This window comes from Tauraco erythrolophus, chromosome 10 (assembly GCF_009769465.1).
Source record: "Tauraco erythrolophus isolate bTauEry1 chromosome 10, bTauEry1.pri, whole genome shotgun sequence".
Lineage (NCBI taxonomy): Eukaryota > Metazoa > Chordata > Aves > Musophagiformes > Musophagidae > Tauraco > Tauraco erythrolophus.
In genome coordinates, this window is record NC_141474.1 from 29,223,982 (window position 1) to 29,246,120 (window position 22,139).

At 41.1% G+C, this 22,139-nt stretch overlaps 1 protein-coding gene across 1 annotated transcript in view; it reads right to left on the reverse strand.

Annotated features, from left to right (window-relative positions):
- Nucleotides 1-11,884: 11,884 nt before the first annotated feature.
- Nucleotides 11,885-22,139, reverse strand: part of SLC1A7 (solute carrier family 1 member 7) — a 51,478-nt gene continuing 41,223 nt past the window's right edge. Inside the window, exons 8-11 of the mRNA XM_009984210.2 lie at nucleotides 21,393-21,587; nucleotides 18,370-18,504; nucleotides 14,221-14,320; nucleotides 11,885-12,121 (exon numbers count right to left, since the gene is read on the reverse strand). Coding sequence (XP_009982512.1) covers nucleotides 11,885-12,121; nucleotides 14,221-14,320; nucleotides 18,370-18,504; nucleotides 21,393-21,587 — 667 coding nt within the window. The remainder of the gene's footprint in view (nucleotides 12,122-14,220; nucleotides 14,321-18,369; nucleotides 18,505-21,392; nucleotides 21,588-22,139) is intronic.

Consider the following 22,139-nt stretch of genomic DNA (forward strand, 5'->3'; position numbering starts at 1 on the left):
TTTTCACAAGTGGGATATTATTCACATTAAGAGTCAGAAGTGAGACTAAGGAAGCAAAAGAGATAAGTGAGTGTGGGGTGTCTTAGGAGAAAACTGTTAAGCGTCAAGAGAAATTTCTTTGTGTCGTTCAAGTCTGGAGACAGCACCTGCTACCCTACTCTCCTAAAGCCTCACCTATTTTATGGTGATGAGTATTCTCAGCTCCTGCTAGAATCATGGAAAATAAGGAAACCAAGGAAAAGACGACTTGGATGGCAAGCTGCCTATTTGATTATAGTGTCCTTCATCTGAGGTAGGTAATCTGCTTGAGGAAATGGTCTGTTTTTTGAGGATTTCTGATTGAACACGTGTTGTTTTGCATACTGCATTCCAGGATTTACTTGGAAACACAGTTGGCTTAGTTTTTCACCAGCTGTTTTTCTTGCTGGAGATGATCTAGTTCTGCACTCTCCCTTTGGGTTCTCATAGCATATGACAGTAATTTCCAGCTGATATTTCCTACCTTAGACAATTCAACACGATGATGAATCATAGAAGGAAAGATTGCTTCCTGAAAGAAATAAAAGCTTGACCCTAAAAATTGCAAAAAACCCCACATTTTTGAATATCAGCTACAGAGCTAAACAATAAAATAACCTTCCATCTGATTTTGGGGATAGATTCCTATGTAAAATATTTACAGAATGTAGCTCAAATCAATTAACTATCTTCAGCAAACTCTAGTGGAAGTTTTCCAGTCTTTGGTGAAACAGGTCAATTTATTATACTCCAAAACAAGCTGAGAATATGCAGATATATACTGTTTTACGGACAACTGTTTGATTATCTTTCAACTTAAGTCCCTTACACTGCAATTCTGTGAGAAATCAGGTGCCCTAGATGCCCTTTGAATCCCCTGAGAGTCTGACGTGGTGAATGCAGGGATGAAGGTGCATTTTCAGCACCTTGTAGAATCAGGCCCAAAAATTCAGGATGATACATACAGTGTTAAACTTCTTAAATCAAGCATCAGCCTTTGCAAAAGGAGACCCACCTACAGTCAAAGGGAATATCCCATAGACCAGTAGAGTTAGGAAACACTTTTCTGAGTTTATTTCAAAATAATTGCGCACTGAATCTGCCCTTTAAAGGGGACGGTGTTTCCCAGCAGAGAAAAACAAATGAAAAAGACACCCCTTCTCCCCAATAAAAGCTTTGACCTCCTCACCCCAAAAGGAATGTCTTCTAATGGTCGTGTAAGAGACTGATGAGGCAGAATCATGAGCTTGATTCCTTGCTTATCTGGTATCATCAGCATCTATGACACTGGACATAAAGTCTCAAACCAAAATAGTAGTTTGTTTCTTTCTTTCAAAGGAATAAGAGGCTCCATGAGAGATGATGAGGAAGAGTCAGAAGTCCACAGGACTAAGCTCGCATATTTTTTTGACAGTGGGTGGCACCTGTAATCCCAAAGTCTAACCTTGACCTTGAGTGGAGCAGGACCCGGGAACAGGCTCTTTATTGCTCCCTTTAATGACAATGAGGAGAGTTGGGAAGTTGGCCTCTCCTTAGGCCAGGAAGAGACAACATAACTGTTGTTTTCGTGTCACTTTCTTCCTGTGAATTGCTTGGATTTAGGAAAAAGACAAATAGAAAGTTTTTAAGGCTGAGATAGATGTATGGATAGTGAAAACTTGAAGTTTAAAACATTCGGTTAGTGACTTTGTTCCTAAGTATGCATTTGCACATGGTTGGTATTCATGTGTGGTCTGTATGCAAACCGAGGTCCAGGTTTATTTGCTGTTTTTCTTTTAAAGCACATGTTTCGTCATTGCAGAGGATACTGTACAAAACAGGGAAAATGGGATTTTTCTGAGATTGGATACGATTTTTCACAGCACCAGGAGTACAAATGCAGCACGTGAGCTATGCAGAACTCAACGGGTGCCAAAAGTAGCCCTTGGGTAATGAGCTTTTATTTCGGGTGGTGGGCACGGAGCCCAGCTGTGTCTGCAGTGTGCACGGGCTGTGCTGCCGCCGCTCTCCCCCTTGTCCCCGCTCCTTCAGGCTCCGCTCCCTCATGGTGTCCCCTGCCAAGGACCGGAGCACCCAGTGCCCATTCCCTCCCTGCTCCCGCTGCCGCACGGCCCTCCCCTCACTCCTGTCCCACTCTGCTCCCCTCCGAGTATCCCCAGGGCTTGTTCTTTGGGAGCTTCTGGGGGAAAATAGGCCAAAGATAATTTTACCTTCCCCAGAGGTTTTATCTCCTCACACGGGGGTTATGGCCCCTTTTCCCTCCCGGCGTACCGGGAGGTGCCATAGGGCCCCTGCTGAGGCGCTGGGGGTCAGATGGGATCCAGGGAGCCTGTTTCCCTCTGCTTGCCACGTTCACAGATGTGGAGGGCTCCTCCTGCCCCAAAGGGGAAAAAACACCCCACAGAGAAGCTGGTGCCGCCCCGCCTGCTGTGAGGAGAGAAGTCCTGGCCATGGCGGCTCCTCTGTGGGGAGGGAGATGACACAAGGCTGAGGCGTTCCCTCCTCCGACATGGCGCCCTGTGATCCCCTCTTAGAGGGACGACATGAGCTCATGGGTGACAGCAGTCCCCAGCCTCACTGCAAGAGGGGTGAGTTGTGGGGACGCCAGCAGCCATGCTGCCAGTGGGGGGAGGCAGATGAGGGGCGGCGCGGGGGGGGGGGGGGGGGGGGGGGGGTGTCAGGCGCCATCATGGTGTGGTGAGGGGGCTCCTGCTCTGCCTCGAGGGCCTCACCCCACACTGTTCTGCAGTGGTTGAAGTGTTATGTCTAATAAAAAAAAGAGCTGCTTTCCACAGTAAGTAGATACTCTTCTAAGGAAAAAAGAGTTAAGGGGGCAAAAAAAAAAAAAAAAAGCCCTTGAAAGGAAAACTTTGGACCAAATCTGAGCAAGGATGTGGTGAGGCAGGAGGAAGGCTGCAAAGTGCTCCCTCGGGGGAGCGGCGGCAGCTCCCAGCAAACCGCCAGCTGCAGACCTCTGGCAGCGGCGCAGCGTCTCTGCAGGGCTGCTTCCCCCCGGAGTCACCGGCCACCCTCTGCACAGCGGCTCTGCGTCAGGCAGCCATGCTGGGGTGAAGACCTGCTGGACACAAGAATAGCTGCTTTGGGGCCTTGGAGATTGTTTTCTTTAGCTCCCTCCCGTAAATACTACAGGATTGTCCATTAAAAGGTCAGTTGGGGAAAGGATCCTCCAGCTCCTGCAGGTACTGAGGAGTCAGGCTGGCAGGCCTGCTCCTGAGGCATCTGTGGTACAAACCCCCTCCTCCTGTTCCGCTGCTTTGCAAGAGGGTTAGAGGGGAAAAGGCGAGGATCTGGAATAACAGAAGTTAGGTATGTGCAGGAGGGAGGCTACAGAGTGTATTAACAAAGCGGGTGAGAAGGTGAGGTGTCCTTCTCCCTGAGACCCAGCTGCCGTTTCTTCTGCTCCTCGGTGATCCACACAGAGCAGGTAGGCAGGAGGGATCTGACTGAAGCTTCACAATTGTTCTCTTTTGACAGTGGTCTCTGATGCTCAATGAGAGTTTAGTTTATGATGCTATTTGTCACCATGTTTACTGAGCCCATAAATATTTTTAAAAATTTTCCTTACAAAAAGTATTACGAATAAAGACATATTTTTCAGCTAATATGTTTGATGGGAAGCAGTCTCTTGGAAGCTTCTATGATACTGTCCAATATCATAGAATCATAGAATGGTTAGGGTTGGAAGGGACCTCAAAGATCATCTAGTACCAACTCCCCCTATTAATTGATTCATTCTATACTGTAATATTGGTAGGTCTTCCTGGGTTTGGCAATAGTTGTTCTAAAAGCTTAAACATTTAGAGTTTTATATAATATGAATTTAGCCTTGTTTTTTTCAAGATATTTCCTTCTCTAATGGGATTAATTTATGGAGATCATTGTAATTGCTTTATTATGTTGCTAACATAAGAACAGTGATTAAATTCCCTAAAAAACTTCATTTCCTTTAGCGAGGAAAATACTGGTGTGCCCTGTAGCTCTGATTCATACTGCTATTGTAAAGCCAGCCAGCTGCAAGATATATGTGGAGGCAGTGGATGATAAATATGTTCTAATAATCCAGTATACAAAGTGTTTCCATAAAAATTCTTCAGTAGTATCCAAGGACATTAAACAGTCCATCAATAAAGTCCTTCTTTAAATACTTTTGAAACAGGCAAAGGCTGTTTTAATGCACAGTTGTACAGGCTATCTCAAGTTTTCCCCATGGTAGTTCCAGAATCTGTTTTTAGCATATGATTATGATACTGTTGAGAACGTTGCTTCTGATAAAAATTCAGATTGGTTCGCAGCATTCTTAACTCTAGTTGCAGACAAGAAATGAATAAATCTCATGCTTTTATTACTTAGGATATTGTTGTGTGTTTGTTGACAATCATCAAATAAATTAGCTTAAAAAAATCTTTACTTAGGATATATCTTTTATACAGGACTAAAATTAAGTTTGATTGCTTATATAGTACTCTAGATCTCTCCCGTTCTTTGTGGTGGACCTCTGTTTCAGGTCTGTTTAATTTAAACGCAGCAGCGGGATAAAACCCAAAGCACTCTACTGGTGTGCTGAAGACAGTAGAGTTGGTGCACCATAAGGCACCCTCGTAATCCACAGCCTAAAAGACTTCGTGCTAAAAGACTCACTTTGATTGTTCCTACTTTCTCTGTAACCAGGTAGGAAGAACCAAAGTGAATCTTCCAATGCCAAACCAGGCAGGCACAACTGAAGTGACTCTTCCAAGTTGTTCCCACCTGCTTTACAGAGAGGAGATGAACAAAATGTCTGGGATGCAGATAATCTCTAATATCTTTTGTGAAATGTACTTGGGAGAGCTGCAGATTACTTGTGCAAAAAGTACAGTATGGAGCTGTACATTAGTCCGGTGCACAGCACCAGTGAGAAAACAACTGAGAAGGAGCAGTCACAATGGAAATTCTCTCCTTTCTGAACTTTCTGCTAAAGATAGCTCCAACCACAGTGCTGGACTGGTACCCTCCTGTCCGTCCTGATTCCTTCCTCTCCAGATATTTGGTTAGGAAGGGTTTCATGTCAGATAAACGGTTTCTTCTATTAAAAACCCCAGAAGATTCAAACAAAGATCATACATTTACTGATCAAACTATTAATAAAGTATAGACTACCCAAATGTCTGTACTTCGAGCTTGTTTTCAGGAAAACTCATGAAATATAAAAGAACTATTTAAAGTATTTAAATGAAAAAGAAGATGGAAGATTAGGGTTGAAAATACTCAGTTCTGTGTAATTTCCACATGTTTTTAATAGCCTAGTGGTAAAACCCAATAAAACCACTAGAAGCAATGAAATCATAATGAAACATCTCAAGGTCAGTCTTGTTTTTCTTTTGGTTTTACCATCTAGCCCATACAGTATTTGTAGCAGATGTAATGTGAGATATCTGTGAACATAAAACACTTCTTGTTTTGCTTCCCCTGCTTTTTCCATCTTATTAAAATACCCTTCTTTGAGGAGGGGACAAAAAAAGAAAAGCTAGAGATATTATATCCTTATTAGGAAAGTTCAAAAGCAACAATTAACTACAGTACGTTTCATGTAGGGGGTCAAATCCTGGCTTTCAGCAAGCATTCTGTGCAGACACTTACAAGCGTACGTTTTGTTCCTAAATGAAATGCAGATACCTCTTTGTGATGAAAGATGACTGCTTTTAAAGCAACAGATGCAGAACTCTGTACCTTGCAGAAGAAAAACTCCTATGATGGAACCTGAAAAGCAGAACTGTGACTTACCCTGAGGCCATCTGTAATTCCCAGTGGCACAGGAAGCCTAGGGTTTTGTAATGACTTAATTGAAAACACTTAAGGAACAATATTTGCTCGTTCTTGTGCTGGACTGAAGGCTCCATGCTAGTTTGGAAGGAAAGACAGCATGCCCTACCACCAAAAGTCTTTGTGGGAGTACAAAGAAGTTTTCACTCTATCACAAACAGGAGAAGGAAAAGAGTTGTTTTACTAACTGCATGGTCTGTTCCAATAGTTTTCACTGAGTGAAAGGCAGCCAAGAATTAGCTGTGAAGAGGTGACCAGTGAGTCACAGATGCTTCTGGATACCTGCAGAGCTTTCTGCTTTGTCTTTAGTGGCAAAGCAGAAGCTTTGCAAGGAGAGGGGTGGTTTGCTCCATCCCTCCATCTCCAGTTGTGGGTACCCTCTCATCCTGGAGCCAGCAAAGAAAGGAGGTCTGATTCTATTGCAGGAGAAAAAGTGATGAAACACTCTTCCTCTTCATTTAGCAATACTCTCCATCTTGTCTTCCTGAAGCCATCTTTATTCTTTCCCCAAAATATCACTCTCTCTGTAACAGACTGCTATGATATTTTACTTTGACAGCCTGTGAGATATCTGAAATATTCTGTGACACAAATCTGCCAAAAGTCTCAGCTGTGCCAAATCCATTCCCATATATCATCTTCTAGGCCATGGACATGCAACCGTTGCTACTTTATAAATAGTAGAACCTGAGGTTTTGTCACTTAAAACAGGGGCCTGGCAATTCCTGTGAATATTGTGGGTAGAGATCCTGTGCTTCCAGACAGATAGAAGTGGCTAATCCAAGGTAATCATATGAGTCCCCTTTAATGTGTTATGTAACTGTCTCAGTCTTCAGCTGATTTATCCTTACTGTAAAGCACCCTGTTGAATTAGAAAGCTACTCTTTTCGAGTCTAGATGGGAAGCAAACCCTGCATTCTTGTGGTCACTTCATCATGAGATCACATAAGAAGTCTGAGATAGTGAAGAATGAACTGAACTTAAGCAGTGTCCACCCTTCCTGTTCTATTGATCTCATCCATTCAGGGTTTTGTGGGACAAACCCTCTTCTAAATTCCAGAAGTATCGATCAGTATGCTCCAGAGTAGTTAGTGAGGAATGTAATTGTGAGCATATATTGCCTCCTTAGTTGTATGTGAAATCATAGGCTAAAGTGAGACATTTAATACACGTATTTCATTTGCAGTTCGGGCCTTAGTGAATGGAAGCGTTTAAATTTGTCTGTTCTGTGGCCTCTTTTCCAAGTGTGCCAAAGTCAGACATTTTCCAGCCTTCATTATTGCAAAAAGATGTGCTCCCTCACTGCAAGATAGGCAGCAGTAGCTTCGCCGTGGAAAAACCTACATTGCTTTCTCTCCTCACTGTGTTTAGTCCTCAGCTGGAGGGCTGTGATCTCAGCCAGCTTAGTGCCTGGAGGGGAAAACCAGCAATTCCTCATTGCCGCTGTGACTGTAATGAAAGATGGCTGTCTTGATGTAAAATCACACCTGGTCGTTCAGTAGAAACACACACAGGCATACTTACCATTGGGCAACATCAAAAGCAGCCTGAGTTTTCCAGATTCAATTAATTCCCCAGGTTGCACACTTTGCTTGCACGCATCAAACACCTTCTGCTAGTAGTTACCTCATTATTATGGAAAACACAGAAAGGACTGACGTCATTTCCAAGACTATCCATCTGGCTTGAAGATAAAGCTTTCTGTCTGCTTTGAAAGTATTACAAATCAGTTCACTGCTGTTAAAAAGGACCTAAAATGAATGTTTGCTGTAGAATTGAAAGAGAGAGCTCATCAAATGGTGATATTACAAAGTTACTGGGTTTTCTAAGTGCTTTAGAATTGTTAGTATAGCATGGAGGGAGTCTGCGACTTAATGTTTCGATTAATTATGTAGATCATCTTATTTGTATGTTGGGATACATATTCAGGTGGCACAACTAAGCTTAGCTGCCATTAAGTCATTGAAGTGGCATCAATTAAGACTTGCTGAGAATGTGCATAACTGTATCAGTTCCATAAACTTTGAGATTTGGGGTGGCAGCCAAAAGCTCTTGCGAATTAGTGGGATGCGTAAGTGCTCTGGTTGTGTCTTTCTCCCAATTCTAATTCTTGCACAAGGATTTATTACACCGATTAAACAGTTCAAAACTTCCTTGGCATTGACAAAATCCTCAAGAACTTGTTTTAAGATGTCTTCAATGATGTTTTATGCCGCAACAATCTGCAGTGGCTTCTTTCCTTTCGGAGTATCTCTGGAGCAATGCAGTTGCAAATTAGCCAGCATAAAATATGTGTTAATTTGGCTTGCTTCTCAAATTACTTCTTCTATAGTTGTATACAATGCATCACCCTTCTTACTTATCTTCTCTCCCTCCTCAACACTCTCCCCTAGTGTGTCTTGGGTATGCTTTAATTGGCTACGTTCCCTTTCTTTTTAGCAGTAGGAGGCAATTTCAAAATATGGTTGAATGTTGCCAGTTAAGTAGTATGTTCTTTCCACATATGCTTGGAAGTATGCCATGCAAACTGTTGTAATTAGTGATTCATTGGCCGATTGATTGATTTTTTCAATATAAAAGTTTTGAGACTATAAAGGTCATGTGTTTGTTTTTATGCTCTGAAAGTAGGAAAAACATATTTACCAACACAAAGCTTGCACTCTAACTTGATAATCAACAGCTTCACTATTTTTGTTGGAAGAAAGTGTAATTATAGCTGGAAAACGTGAACTGTTTCAAGCTGCTTGACAACAAACACCATGAGACACAGAAAATAGCTAACATGGAGGAAAACTTACTGTAAAAATTATTTTAACTTCAGTGTTTAGCTCTCCACAGTTAACAGTGCTGTCTGGTGTTCTTAGTACAGAATGACTCTAGTAGCAGTCAGATGCTCCCATCAAGGTCACACTACACTAAGCAACGTATATTTACCTGAACAAAGAACTAAAGTGCTGTAGGCCACTGGTTAGCAGCACTTGATACCACAAATTGATAAAGGTCAGGTGAGAAACTGGACCACTGCTTTCTTCCCAGCTGGTTCAGATTGCAGTTGCTGCTTTGGTGCAAGGCCTCAGACAGTATCAACAGAAAATAGCTTTGCCCTGAAGAGAGTTTGTAAAAGCAAAATGTAAGATATCAAACAGTAGCTTCAAACTACAAAGAAAATGGTATGTTATGATTGGTGTAATTTTTAGGGTGAATGGGAGGCACATATTGGTATAAACTCCAAGTTTTAAAGATCTGAACAATATAATGTAAAAAAAAAAAGCATTTCAAATTGGCAAAGCAAAACTGGACAGTCTACGAATAGGGTTTGAATGCAGAAGGCTGATTTTAAAACAGCCTTGTTGATTCCATAAAAATATGCCTTTGCACGTGAGACATATGCATTCCCTACTTGCCAAAGAGAGCGTAAAGGGGAAAATAGTGGTTTTCTTTATTGTGTAGGACTTGTGTAGCTCAACTGGCTGCTTCTTCTGATCTTTGATGTTTTATCTCAGCTGAAGTTCTACTTGTAGAAGCTGCAGCTTCTTAGCACTGGAGTTGCCTTAGACCTCTTGAGACATGACTGAGCTGAAGAGTGTCAGACTAAGCAAGCTGTCTCAGGCAAGCAGGCAAAAGGATTTGCACTTTGTAGTTAGCCAAAGGTTGTAGGTGGCTGGAGAACGTGGTGGTAAGGCTGGCTGCACTTTCTGCTTGGCAGACCATGGCACCTTGGCATGGTGCGTGGGCAGACTCAATCAAAACCACTTAGTTTGGAATTACTCCTTCCAAATCTTGGATCTACTTGGCCTCTTTCTTCATCATTTTTATGTATGCAAAATGATTGTAAAGTGATAGATGACTGGCAGGATTTTACTGTCACTTCACATAGCTGTAACCAACCGTGTGAAATGGAAACTTTGTTACGTTCTCTTTGCTGGCAAAGTCAGCAAGCAGAGGTCCTGCCCTCTCCATATGCACTTCCGCTGTTTCGTCCCTGGCTGCTTGTTCTTGTCCCTGTGTCACCCCTTCGCTTGTGTTGACACAACTGTTTGTTAGGACTGTGCTAAAAACATATGTGAACTGGTTTGAATTAAAAACACTTCTCATCTGATTCTTCGTCTGGCTTCATAAATAATTTGGTCTGTACAGCTGGGAGAGGAGAAGAGGCAGTGCAGGGAGGAATGGACAGCTGGGGAAGGACAAAGGGGACCTCCTGGAGCTGCCAGTGCTGCTGAGATGAAACTATCAGATGCTGTGTTTGTCAGCTTGGGCTTCTGCCCATTTAGAGAGGCACAGACCAGCCTCAGTTCTCCCAAATCACCCATTTTAATGGCGCTCTGTAGAGCAGGTCCATTACAGGACTTGTTCAGGAGCAAATTGTTCTGAATTATTCCAGTTCTTCTCTATTCTTTGTGTTCTGTGTTTGTGGTATTCACTCTAGGATCAAATCAAGAAAACAGTTACCAACTGTTTGTATTTTCAAATTAATGCATCATTTCTGAGGCAAATAAGATGTATGTTTGTTCTTTCTGGCTTTCCCATTTGATGTTTAAACTACTTATACTACAGGCCTCTGAGGTAAGTAGTTAGTGCATGACGAAACAGTCTGAACAGCAGCCCTCAAAGAAGAGATCAACATGCACATCCCAGAAAAAACATTAATCATGTGCATGAAGCACTTCTACTTCTGGTGAGTGCAGAAATTGTCTTTTTTTGCCTGGGTTATTTCTTCTCTATAGATGAGAGGAGCATACTATAATACCAGGCACATGTTATCTGAAACTGATATGCCACAATTAGCTAAGTATATGACAAGTGTATTGGTATGAACTAGTATGCAATCTCTGGATTGAATCTCAACTTTTCAAAAGATCTCCTCACTTCCACTCTCCATTTTGGCAGAGAAATAAGAAGACATTAATAGCAGAAGTGCACAGACAGCCTGTTTTTAAATGGCAGGTTTATTAAAAATGTTCTCTATCACAAACATTGGAAACACACTCAGCAGGTTTTATGGTAATAGAAAGAGTCAGTAGATAGTGGCAAGGGAGTAACTGTCAATGTAGATGAACCACTGAATTACGAGAAATAACGGGCCAGTTTCCACAAAAAACTCACAAAACCCTGATATTACCCAGCATCCTCGAATTCCAGTTTGTGTTCAGTCTGCCCTTAGGATGAAGCGTGTGGTTCAAGAGCTTGAGCTTTGGGTTTATACATAATTACAGTAGAATGGCCTAGAGATTACAGGAGAAGACACATTAGCACCAGTGCTTATGTATTAGGGCTCACCGCCTCTGCCACTGCATGTGCATGGTACTGACTCTACTGAAGAGTTAGGTTAAAAAAAGGTTAATAAATCTGGCACTTGGAAGGCAAACTGTGCTCTGCAGTGACCTAGTCGTGTTACGTATCACACTTGAATGCCTGTCTCTGAAGGCTGCCCATCAGAATTACCTTAACGTGCTTTCTTCCAAAAACGCGTGCTTTGCTTCTCCCCTGCTTGAAGTGTTATTTAGTAATACATGTAACCCCTTGAGATCAGGAAATCAATGTGATTTTCTTGCTGTTATTCTAAAACTAAGCACAAACTCTATGTTTAGTGAATATTAGACAAAACCAGTATCTTTAGCAGTTTTGGTGAAATAGTTTCACATAGCAAAAAATCTACATAAATACAGTGTTCATAATTACCGAGTTTCACAAAAAAAAAAAAGGCTTTGGTTAGAAAATCAAAAAGGGTCAAATAAAAAACACCTTAAAAAAAAGAATCCAAAGGAGTGTCAAATACTATATTGGAGTCAAACGAGTGCAGAATAAAACCGTAGTTGTCCATTAGTTAATTTTTCAGTATGAAAATCTTCCACCTAAAGAAGCCCATGTCTCTTGCAAGCTGTGTGCCTTTCCTGACGTTCACAGCTGGTCTCCAAGCTCCGGTACAAGCAGAGTGGTGATAATTCCACATTTTCCTGTTCAAGGCAAAGAGTCCCTCTTCCAGCTGTGAGGTAGAGATTGGGTATCAGGTCACTGGGGTATGAGATACCACTGAAAGTAGCAGTCACACGTTTGTTTCTAGTTCATTTATTTCAATAGTGCAGTGGTCTTTACTGTTGGATTTCTTAGTGTGATTCTCCACTGGACTTTCTTCTTGCTCCACTTGTACGGGTATGTGGTGCTGAAACCCTTTCACTGTTTCTGGTCCACGGGATTCATTCATGGTCTTCACACAGCCATTTCTCTGGTAAGCCACAATCTGATGGATGTTAACAGGCTTAGTTTCACAGATCAATGGCACCTATGTGAAAAGTATTCAGATTTGGAATACTGCTACTGTTTACTGTATACAACGGGAAAAGTAGTTTTACTTTGAAAGCCTGTAGTCTGCTTTACATTCACCAGGATTATTTATGGCCTCCACAGGCTTCCAGAACCTGTTTGACACATATGCTAAAGCATCTTTGCACCATCTGGATAAAGCGAAGGTGTCTCTACATATGTAAAAATGCAAATTCTGTCACAACTGTTATTTAACTTACACCTACAGCAATAACTGCTCACATCAGTGAAGTGCTATAAGTAGGGGAAATAAATATTAGAACTTCAGGGCTAAGTTTGAAAGATACGGACTCTCTCAATGACCAATACGCTGCGCTTTGGGCAGTGCTTGCTCTGGAGTGCAATTACATAGACCAGTAAGTATCTGTTTTTGTCTTTCTGCCTTTCTTCTAACCCAATAAACTAACACCTGTCCTTTCAGTTTGCACTATTTCAAAAGAAATTAAGACGATTTTATTGACTGATTCATAAGTTAAATATTGAAGTGTCCTTTAAATTAAACCAGAAGTGTCGATGGGGAAAATAAGACGCAAATACTGGCAGAGAAAAGAGGTGGGCTTGCAGCTGAGAAAATTTGGCTGTTGGGTATACATTACTAACTCCACAAATTATGCAGCCAAAACATATGGCAGACTAATGATATATTTTAATACAATTATAGAGCATGATGCAAAGAAAAATCTCATCACAGATGACTAAATAATCCCTTAGGAGGGATTTTATATTCTTGAAACATCTCTTCTTGTGTTCTGACTGAGTTCTAAATACAGCAATGAAATGTCAGGAGGCCTGTGTTACACAGGAGCTCAGACTACACTTTTAGATTTGTAATGGATGACATACATACCATACCGTTAGGTTGTATGTTTAGGTTTTTTGTAGCTAGCTATATATGTAGCCCGTATATTCAGGCCTAATCCTGTCATCAGTAATTACTGAAGGTGCTAAGTACCTCAGAGAATAAGGCTTGTCTTTCTAAATAAAACTTGAAAGAATAGGAATTTTAAATGCATGTTGCAGGAGGACATGAGAATGGGAATTACCGGAAAGACTGTCTGTAAAATGGGAGAAATAATAATAGAAATAAAACTTTGCTATTAATACTGTTGTTCTTTGTTGAATACTATAAATGATGCACAGAAACAAAACATGCCTTGTGAAAATCCGTCCCAATGAAGAAACGAAAGGTTTGCGTAAACTATTCTGTCTTTGTGGAGGAAAGGTAGTGAGTCTGTCATGTGCTGAAATTGTTGGGCATTGGCACCTCCAAGCATGATGGGCTCGTAGAATTAGAAATCTCCTTTGATTTCTAATTTGAAGGAAGAGCATGAGCAGGAGTTCCTGGTATAAGAAAGACTGAATGATGCATGCCAAGGAAGAAGGAAAAAAAGCATAAGAGTGAAGGGGGGCAGGGGCAGAATACAGAGGTATATGTGGTGTATGGAAGAAGATATAGAGAAAGAAAAACGAAGAAGTAAGGAGGGACTTGTATTAATTGTAGAAGGCATGAAGAGGTCTGATAATGAAGTCTAGAATGGAGCAACATGCTTGTGCTAGTCTAGAAAGGAAATTATTCCAATGGTGGCTTTAGATTATGCTAACACAGAGGCTTGAAGCACCCATGGTAGTTTCTTTTGTTGTGAGCTTATTGATTATGCATATACACACTCATAGGTACCTTTACCTCTCCCTACACAGAAACACTCAAAGACATGCATCTTGTTACCCTGGTCTGTTGCTGGTCTCATTTTCAGAAAAAGATAGCTTACTGGCCGGTCAGGAATGCGTTTGCAGGACAATGCAGCTGCTTCTCCTTCTCCCAGCCCATGTGCCAGACACAGCTGGCTGGCAGGCTTTGAATTAGAGTGGCTTTTTGCATGACCTCATGGAAAAGAACCCCTCCACCCCATGTGGCTAAGCAGCACACTGCCAAATTCTGTCCTCTGTCTGAAACACCTTTTATAAACTAGATGAAACAAATGTGGGAGGCTGAGAGCTCGCAGGTTCTTTGCCACAATACAGCACACGCTGGCACACCCTGGCTCATGGCATTGTTACCTCGTCGCCGTCCTTGATGAACTCCTTCCGGCAGATGTGGGCCATGATCCCAGCAGCCAGCGCGTCTCCCAGGACATTGATCATTGTTCTAAACCTGTCTCTGGCAAAGGAAATAGTAATAGTAAGTTGTTGGCTCTTTGAGTACGTACCTATGCCTTCATCGCTGCAGTAATTACAGCTGAAGGCCGGTTTCGCTGTTTTTATGAGCTAAAAAGTTTCAAAATGGTAGTAAGGAGTTTGGCACGGCAGAACCATTAGTTATTGAGCTGCTCAGTTGTGTTTTCCAGCCTTTTCTAAGCTCAGTGCCCTGTGCTGCCACATACCTTAATTTGTAGCAGCTATGCCTCCCTATACACACAAACTGATTCAGTGCTAGAAAGGTTTAACACAGCAGATCAAGATTACATTTATGTCTGAGTTTTTATGTTAAGGCTCAGTATTATGGCCCGACTTGGAGGCTGGTGCTGCAAATGTCTTGATTCAACAAAATAGAGGGTAGTCAGTACAACCAGTACTTTGTACTAGGCATCAAGGTCCCAATCTCAGCAACTATAGTGCTAGTTAAGGAGATTATTGTATTGGTAGAATGTGCAGAATACAATCAAAATTATTCAGAAGATTGTTAAATGGCTACACTCACAAACTAAGCAGGTGCTGACTATATTTAAATCACGCTTATTTCTGAAAAAGCTATGGTTGCTATGGCTACCAGTGGCTCTTGAAGTTTCTTCATTTTCAATTGTCACATTTTCCAATTTAAATTTGTATGCTTGACAGTGCTTTGTATATATACAGTTTGACTATTTTTCATTTATGAGATCATTCCTCCCTGTTTACACCTTCTACCCACGGTCTAAAAAATAAATCTATTAAAATAGAGACTGTAAACACACAAAAGTAAGTGGCTGTCATAGACAAGTATTACATGTGAAACAGCTTGGAATCTATTAGTTAAAATTGATGAGATTTCAAATAGGTGATACAGCTTTTAAGTCTGAAATATATCACATCTTTTCCAAGAAAAACATACACATCTGAAAACTGTGTCATATTGGTAACTTAATTTATAAATGTGGGTTATAAAATGGAGGTTCAGAAATCTCCAGATGTTTGGCTTATTACAGTCAGTGACAGTCCAATATCAACACTGCTCAGATTTCTGATCCTGTATCTCAATATAGGAAAGAATTTAAACTGTGTGCTTAGGTTTTTTTTTCAGATATTTGAGGCATGTACTGTGTGTATGCAAATGTTTACGCAGTTGCTTGCCTAATTAGCATGAAAGTTCCTGCATGAAAGGTTATTTGTGTGTGCAGTTACCCAAATTGTACACGCAACTGCAAGTTAGTTCAGCAATAATATTCCACAGCCCACACCTAGACGTGATTGTTGACTCCAGGACCCAGTCCTTCACTTGTGTGCTGAATGCATTTTTCTAATTCCTGCTGTTCTGATTTTGAGTTTTTCTTTGAGGAAAATTCCCACAAGAATATGTTAAGCAGGGAAAAATACTGTTAGAGCACATATTGATAGATGTTCCTGTTACACATCGACTTTTTTTTCCTTGGTTCATGATCAAATTTTGATTCTTGGAAAGATATTCCGAGTTGTTAATTTTGGATTATGCAAAGAGTCAGCTGTGGAAGAGAAGAAGCTGCACGAGCAGAGCCCAAGAGCTCAAGCTCCCTTTTGGGCTCTGATAGCATCTCTTCTGAAGACAGAATGTTTCTGAGGAAACAGTGCACCACACTGAAACTTGTAAGAAAATGGATTGCCTGGCACATTGTTTGGCGAGTTCTGTTCCGTGTTTCTGTGTGTACAGAGTGGTCTGCACTACGCACGAGTAGAACCACACTGCACATTGCTGACGTTTCTCCACCAAGAGGCCAGCCTGCTGCTAGTGGCATTTCTTTCAGTGAAAACATGCGAGTCAGGTGTTGCAGTGGCATTTTAACTTTAGATGATATTATTAAAGATGCAAAATTAAGGACGCAAAACTTTTACCTTGTGTTTAATAAATCAGCTGAGAAACGTTGTTATTTTCTTCTTTTTGTCTATAGACACTAGCTAAAGGTATGAAGTTCACATACATGTTCTGGCTACCTAAATGAGTTGTAATACCTGCAGTGCATTGTAATGGGTATTTCAGTCTCGTGAGACCGTCTAACCAGCCTTCTTTAAGCATTCTTCATGCTCCAGTTCTTCCAAAACTAATATTGAAAATATTCATCATGTCAACCATGTTGACACTTTGCATCCGCAGGCTCTTGAAACCACCAAGAGCCGCAATACAGGCATACACTTTTTGTGTGAAAGGTCATCTGCAAAAGACAGAAAATTGGTTCTGTTCCTTGCTCGCTTTTTAATACTGTCTGGAACTATAGCCTGAAAAAGTTTTTGTCTGTTGTTTTGAAAAGTTTTGTAAGACAAAAAGAAACAAAATTCCCATATAAGCTGGAAGACTTACTGGAAAAACAATGAAATGTTGATGTCGCAAGAGCTGGGTGAAAACTGAGCAATATAGAGGGAAAAGACTTTTGTAATACAGCGTAAAATACTTTGATTCTGTTGTGCTTCATTAACTGTTGAGCTTCAGCGACTACCGTTAGAAAGGCTGCTTTATTAAAATCTAAACTGCCATTCCCAAGTTTAGGTACTTGCAGCAGATATTATTTGTCTTTCACAGAAGAATATTCCTGCTATTCCTAAAATAAAATATGTCTTAAAATAAGCATACAACACTCGTGACTCCTATTCATATAAATAATATTCTATTACAGTGAGCAGGAAGGCAAATAATTTCTTCTCACAATTCTTTGTACAAAAAATCAGTGGCTTAAAATTGAATAAAATAGGATATATAACAGAATGGACTTGTAATACATTTTTACCCAGAACCTTGATTTAACAAAACTCCACTGTATTAATGGGAGATATATTTTATATAGATTAAATAAAAATAATTGGGACTGTTTCCTTGTGGATGCATAGGCTAGTTATGTAGCTAATTGAAATGCTAATGAGTTAGGGACCAGTATTTTATGATTCATCTTCCTAGACTATTCAAAATTGTTTGGTTGATTTATGGACATTTACATAGAAGTTAAGAGTTCAAATAAACCACTCTTTATGAATTTTTAAAGTGGCTCTTCTCATGGGTGACACGAATCTTTTATTCTGAGTGTGATAAATTTTAGCCTCTGCCTCTGCTGTTAAATCCTCAGTGATTAGGGATGCAGCAAAGTAACTGCTCTACAGAATGGCTGCACTTGCAAAACACGGCTCCGCAGAGGGGGCTGCAAATTCCTGCTGCCGATTTAGCACTGAAACCAGAAAGAGCAAAATTGCATCAAGATCTGTGACAAAAGGAAGATATTGTTAGTCCTAACACAGTGCGTGGCAGGTATATCATGGCTCTGGTTACAGTAGCAGTAGCTCCGCACAGCACAAACCGTCACTGATAGTGGCATCTGTGCTGCAGGAGTACTCACGCTGGCTAATGCCTCTTTGCAGAGTGCTCCACTACACTGAGATGATGTCCTTGAAGTGTCAGTGGGCTGATAAGCAGCGTGCAGGCAAACCATGTTTCCTAGGTGCCACAGTTGCACCTGATGGACGTTTGTCTGGCCTCACCTTAAAACTTCTCACGAAGGTCATCCTCCAGCCTGGCTAGGTGCAGCCACTTCCATTGCCTGACTGTTCTCCTAGATAAAAACTATTCTTAAGTTTTCCAGTCATCTGACTTAAGGTAGTGGCTTTGGTTTTCTTCTTCAACCTCCCTCCCTGTGAACATGAAGAGCAATTGCTCACTGTCCTCTTTAGGACAATCTTATCTATATCAGAAACTGCTCTGGTGATGTGTTTCAGCCTGCTCTGGTTTTGGACTAAATGAACTCAGCTTCTTCAGCCTTTCCATCTAGGTCATATTGTCCAAGTGTCATCTAGACTCTCTCTTATTTGTCCATATATTTTTTAAATATAATGCCTACTTTAGCAGAGTGGTTAATCCGAGGCCACATTAGCACCATTTCAAGCAAAATAATTACTTTCCATGCTTTTATGTATATTTGTATTACTATACCCTTAGAGACCATTGCCTTTTTAGCAATGTTGCCATACTGGAAACCTCAAAAGTTTAATGTTACTTACAGTGCCCAGTCGACGGCAATAATCAACGTGATGTCATCTGTTGGGAGCCCAACCGAGGTCAGAACAATGACCATTGTAACCAGGCCAGCTTGCGGGATACCTGCAGCACCTATGCTGGCAGCTGTGGCTGTGATACTTTAACAAAGAAAGAAAGGAATCAGCTTTACCAGTGATGGGCTGCTCTGCAAGAAACCACACCATGTTTCTACAGGAGCTTTCCTAAACCATAATCCTTCTTACACAAGCCACTGCACAGAACTGCCAGTGTTTTGTGGACAGAAGCCAGGTCAGAGAGCAAGAACAGACCAAACTGTCTGCCCAGTGCTAAATACTCATCCTCTGCCTTTGCAGCCTTGGCGCTGGTGGGACAGTTCTGTTATCTCTTAGTATCACAAGTGCAGAAAAAGAGAGGCAGCCAGGCTGTGAGCTTCTCTGAGTTATGTCAGCTTCTTGTTGTTCATGGCACCACACAGAGCTGTGTGGCACGAATCTGCCAGCACACCTCATCACTGCTTCACCCTTGGCAGCAGAGCTCCCAGCAGACATCTCTGAGCCATCACTGGCAGTTCCTGTGCCAGGCAAATCCGCGGCTGGCTGCAGCTAGGGCCTTTAATGTCAATCCATTACAAAGAGGCTAGGCAAAGGGTAAAGAGGCTGGGCCAAGGGTGAAGTTCTTGCATAGCACATGGCTTTGCATACTTGGATCTAAATAGGAAGCAAGCATGAATGTGACTGTACCTCTTCAGTTTCTGGAAAGTATTTTTACTTGACCTTCACACCATTTTTTCAGCCAGGCAAGCAGAAATGAATGGGAGACCAGGGCAAGCGTGGACCTGGCAGGCTTAATATTTTTTTCATAATGCTATTTTTAGGGGAGGAATTTTATTCCTTTTTCCAGGAGCAAAAGTGACTGTATATATTCATTTCCGCCCATCTGGCCACTTCCAAGAGCTAGGCCATCCAGCGGAAAGGCAAAAAATGATTGTTGACAATTGTAAAAGGATGACATAAAGCATATACACTGATAATCCACTGCATTCATCAATCCAAAATTTCAGAGCTTTTGGCAAGCAGTGAAGTCTCATCAGCCTCCTATGATGGAAAATGAGGGTAACAGTGTTCACCCATATGGAAGCTGAGTCCCAGAGATATACAGTATCCTGCACACAACTGTACAGTGTACCGGTAGAACAGCATTGGTATTTATAACTAGAGGCCTTTCCTGCAATAAATAAAATACATTTGCACACGGGTGTGATGGGGAACAAGAAAGATTTAAAATTGCATTTGGAAAAAAGTTACCTTGTATAGTATCCTAATAGCATTGTAACAGGCAGTGTATAGACAGAAAGGAAGGGACAGAAGCTCAGTAGTTGAATAGGAGATAAATATAATGAACATTAAAAAGTTCTCCAGTTAGTGCTCTAAACTGGCTAGCTGAGTAGAACTGCTTCTGCCTCCTAAGACAGTTCAGGCCACAAAGTCTCATAACTCAACTGGGAGCAAAAATAGGAATCTTTAACTAAGATTTTACAGGAAAGCTGCTATTCCGTTGGGTTTTTTTACTTTAATGTAGATGTTTCTTATGGTCAACTGATGGGAACAGCATCTTTACTCTTTTTTTCTTTTACATCTAGGTTTGCATAATCACACTGACATAAACTGTCAAGCTGGATTTTATAAATTATGTGCAAAGTAGACTGATTATTTTTCTAACATTTTTTCCCCTCTGGTAAAAATATCCTGGCACTCAGAAATATTTGCATTTCAAATCTCCAGATCTTAAAGTATCAAGATCTGAGGCAGGTTCAGAGCATAGAATACAGTTAGAATTTGGCTTCAGGTATTCCAGGTACTGAATCCACTGTGATTTCCTATTTAATCCCTTCTTTTGTAAGTCAGTCAATCTTTTTATTTCTTTTCCTTTCTTGGATTTTTCCAATCTTCATTTGTATTTTCTTTCTACTGTCTTTACTTTTGTCTGGTTCTTATGTACTAGCACTTAATATGGGCAGTGAAAATAAACAGATAAAACGGGATTCTGCTGAGAGAAAGTTGGAACTTACCTAGTATCCATTTACCATCACTCTTCTGCTTAATTTTTCCAAATCACCGGTCTCTGTTTCAATGTATGTAATGTCTGCCCATGCTCTGGGCCGTATTTTGGGACCACATTCGAAAACATTCCCAAAATCAAAATCACAAAAGACTAAATTTTAGCACAGGGTCATTCCAATAATTTTCAGATAGAGACAGCCAGCCTGAAGCAAGAGCTTGTATGGGCACAATTTCTTTCTTTTACTTCTAGTCTAACCAGATCTTGCCAGAAGCCCATTAGCAAATCCCAGCTGTCATCTGGGGTGAGTTTCAAGACTCTCTTCCTCTTGTCATGAAGGTTTTGAAGTCCAGCAGAACATGGGTAAGGCTCAGAAGTATAAACAGGGCAGTGATGAGGTCACAGGGTGGGTAGGTAAGCAGATCTCAAATATGTTGCACAAGGCTCTGACTATGAGGAATGTTTTTCTAATCATTTGTTCCCTGCTGGAAACCTGCAGGTTTCAGTCCCTGAGGCATTCTTTGGCAGTCACTGGAGTTATTCTGGCAGTAATTGTTCAGCTGGATCTTCTAGGCTTTTGGATCCATTACAGGCCTTTCAAGGACGGAGTATGCAGCTATAGCACTCTCTACCCACTGAGAACATGGCTGTTTATGAAGTTTTCTGCTTTATCAAGCAGCAGAGAAGACATTTTAAAAATATCTGAGGGATATGACATCTTCATGAAAACCTGCCCTGATAGTAGCATCTGTCCTCCTTCCCTGTTCCTTTACTCCTCCAGGGTTTGACAAAGAGCTTCCTAACACACACTATTCCCTGTAATCTGATATAGGACTTCTAGTTTTATGGAGTTTTAACCTTTTCCTCTCATGTAAAGATGCAAAGAAGAGTTAAAGTTGAAAAAAATTCTGACATTTAAAATAGTATTTTAAACATCAATAATAATAAAAAAATTTGAGGTTTATACCTTATAGTAATAATCTGCCCAAAGTCCAGCTCATAGTTGTTTACTTGCGCAATAAAGATGGCAGCCACTGCCTCGTAGAGCGCTGTCCCATCCATGTTGATGGTGGCTCCCACAGGCAGCACGAACCTCGCAATCCTCCTGTCCACATGGTTATTCTCCAGCAAGCACTTGAAAGTGATAGGCAGTGTGGCTGAGCTGCAAAGCAGCAGAGAGAAGGACACGTTGAATTATTTTTATTTCTGGGGGACAGAAAGAATTGTAGCAAACCTTCTCCAGGCAGGGTGAATTTTACACTAACCACCTGAGCACTGCTTCTCATTCCATTCCTTGGTTTGCACGTGTAACTCACTTGCTCTGTAACTCCTTTGCTCGAGGAGGGATAAAGACAGTTACATGTATAAATGCTAGAGTTGGTGCAAATTTTGCGTCCCTAGAATTAAAAACGTTGTTCTCTTTCCCTCTTTCTGAAGAAAAGGGGCAGAAATCCCACAGAGGCAGTATTGTACACTCAAATGCAGAAAAGAGAAACACCCTGTGCAGCTTATTAGTAAAATCTCTGATGACTGTTTGTGCGCTAATGGTTTCTAAAAAAGTTTACTTCCAGGCCTTCTGAAAGAGAAAGCCATTTTTAAACAGCAAGAGTAACTATAAACCAAGGAAAGGTATGAAGCAAGAAAGGCTCTTAACTCACTGTAAGGAAACGCTATATAAATGCCCTTATGGATTGTTCCAGTTCTCACTGCATAT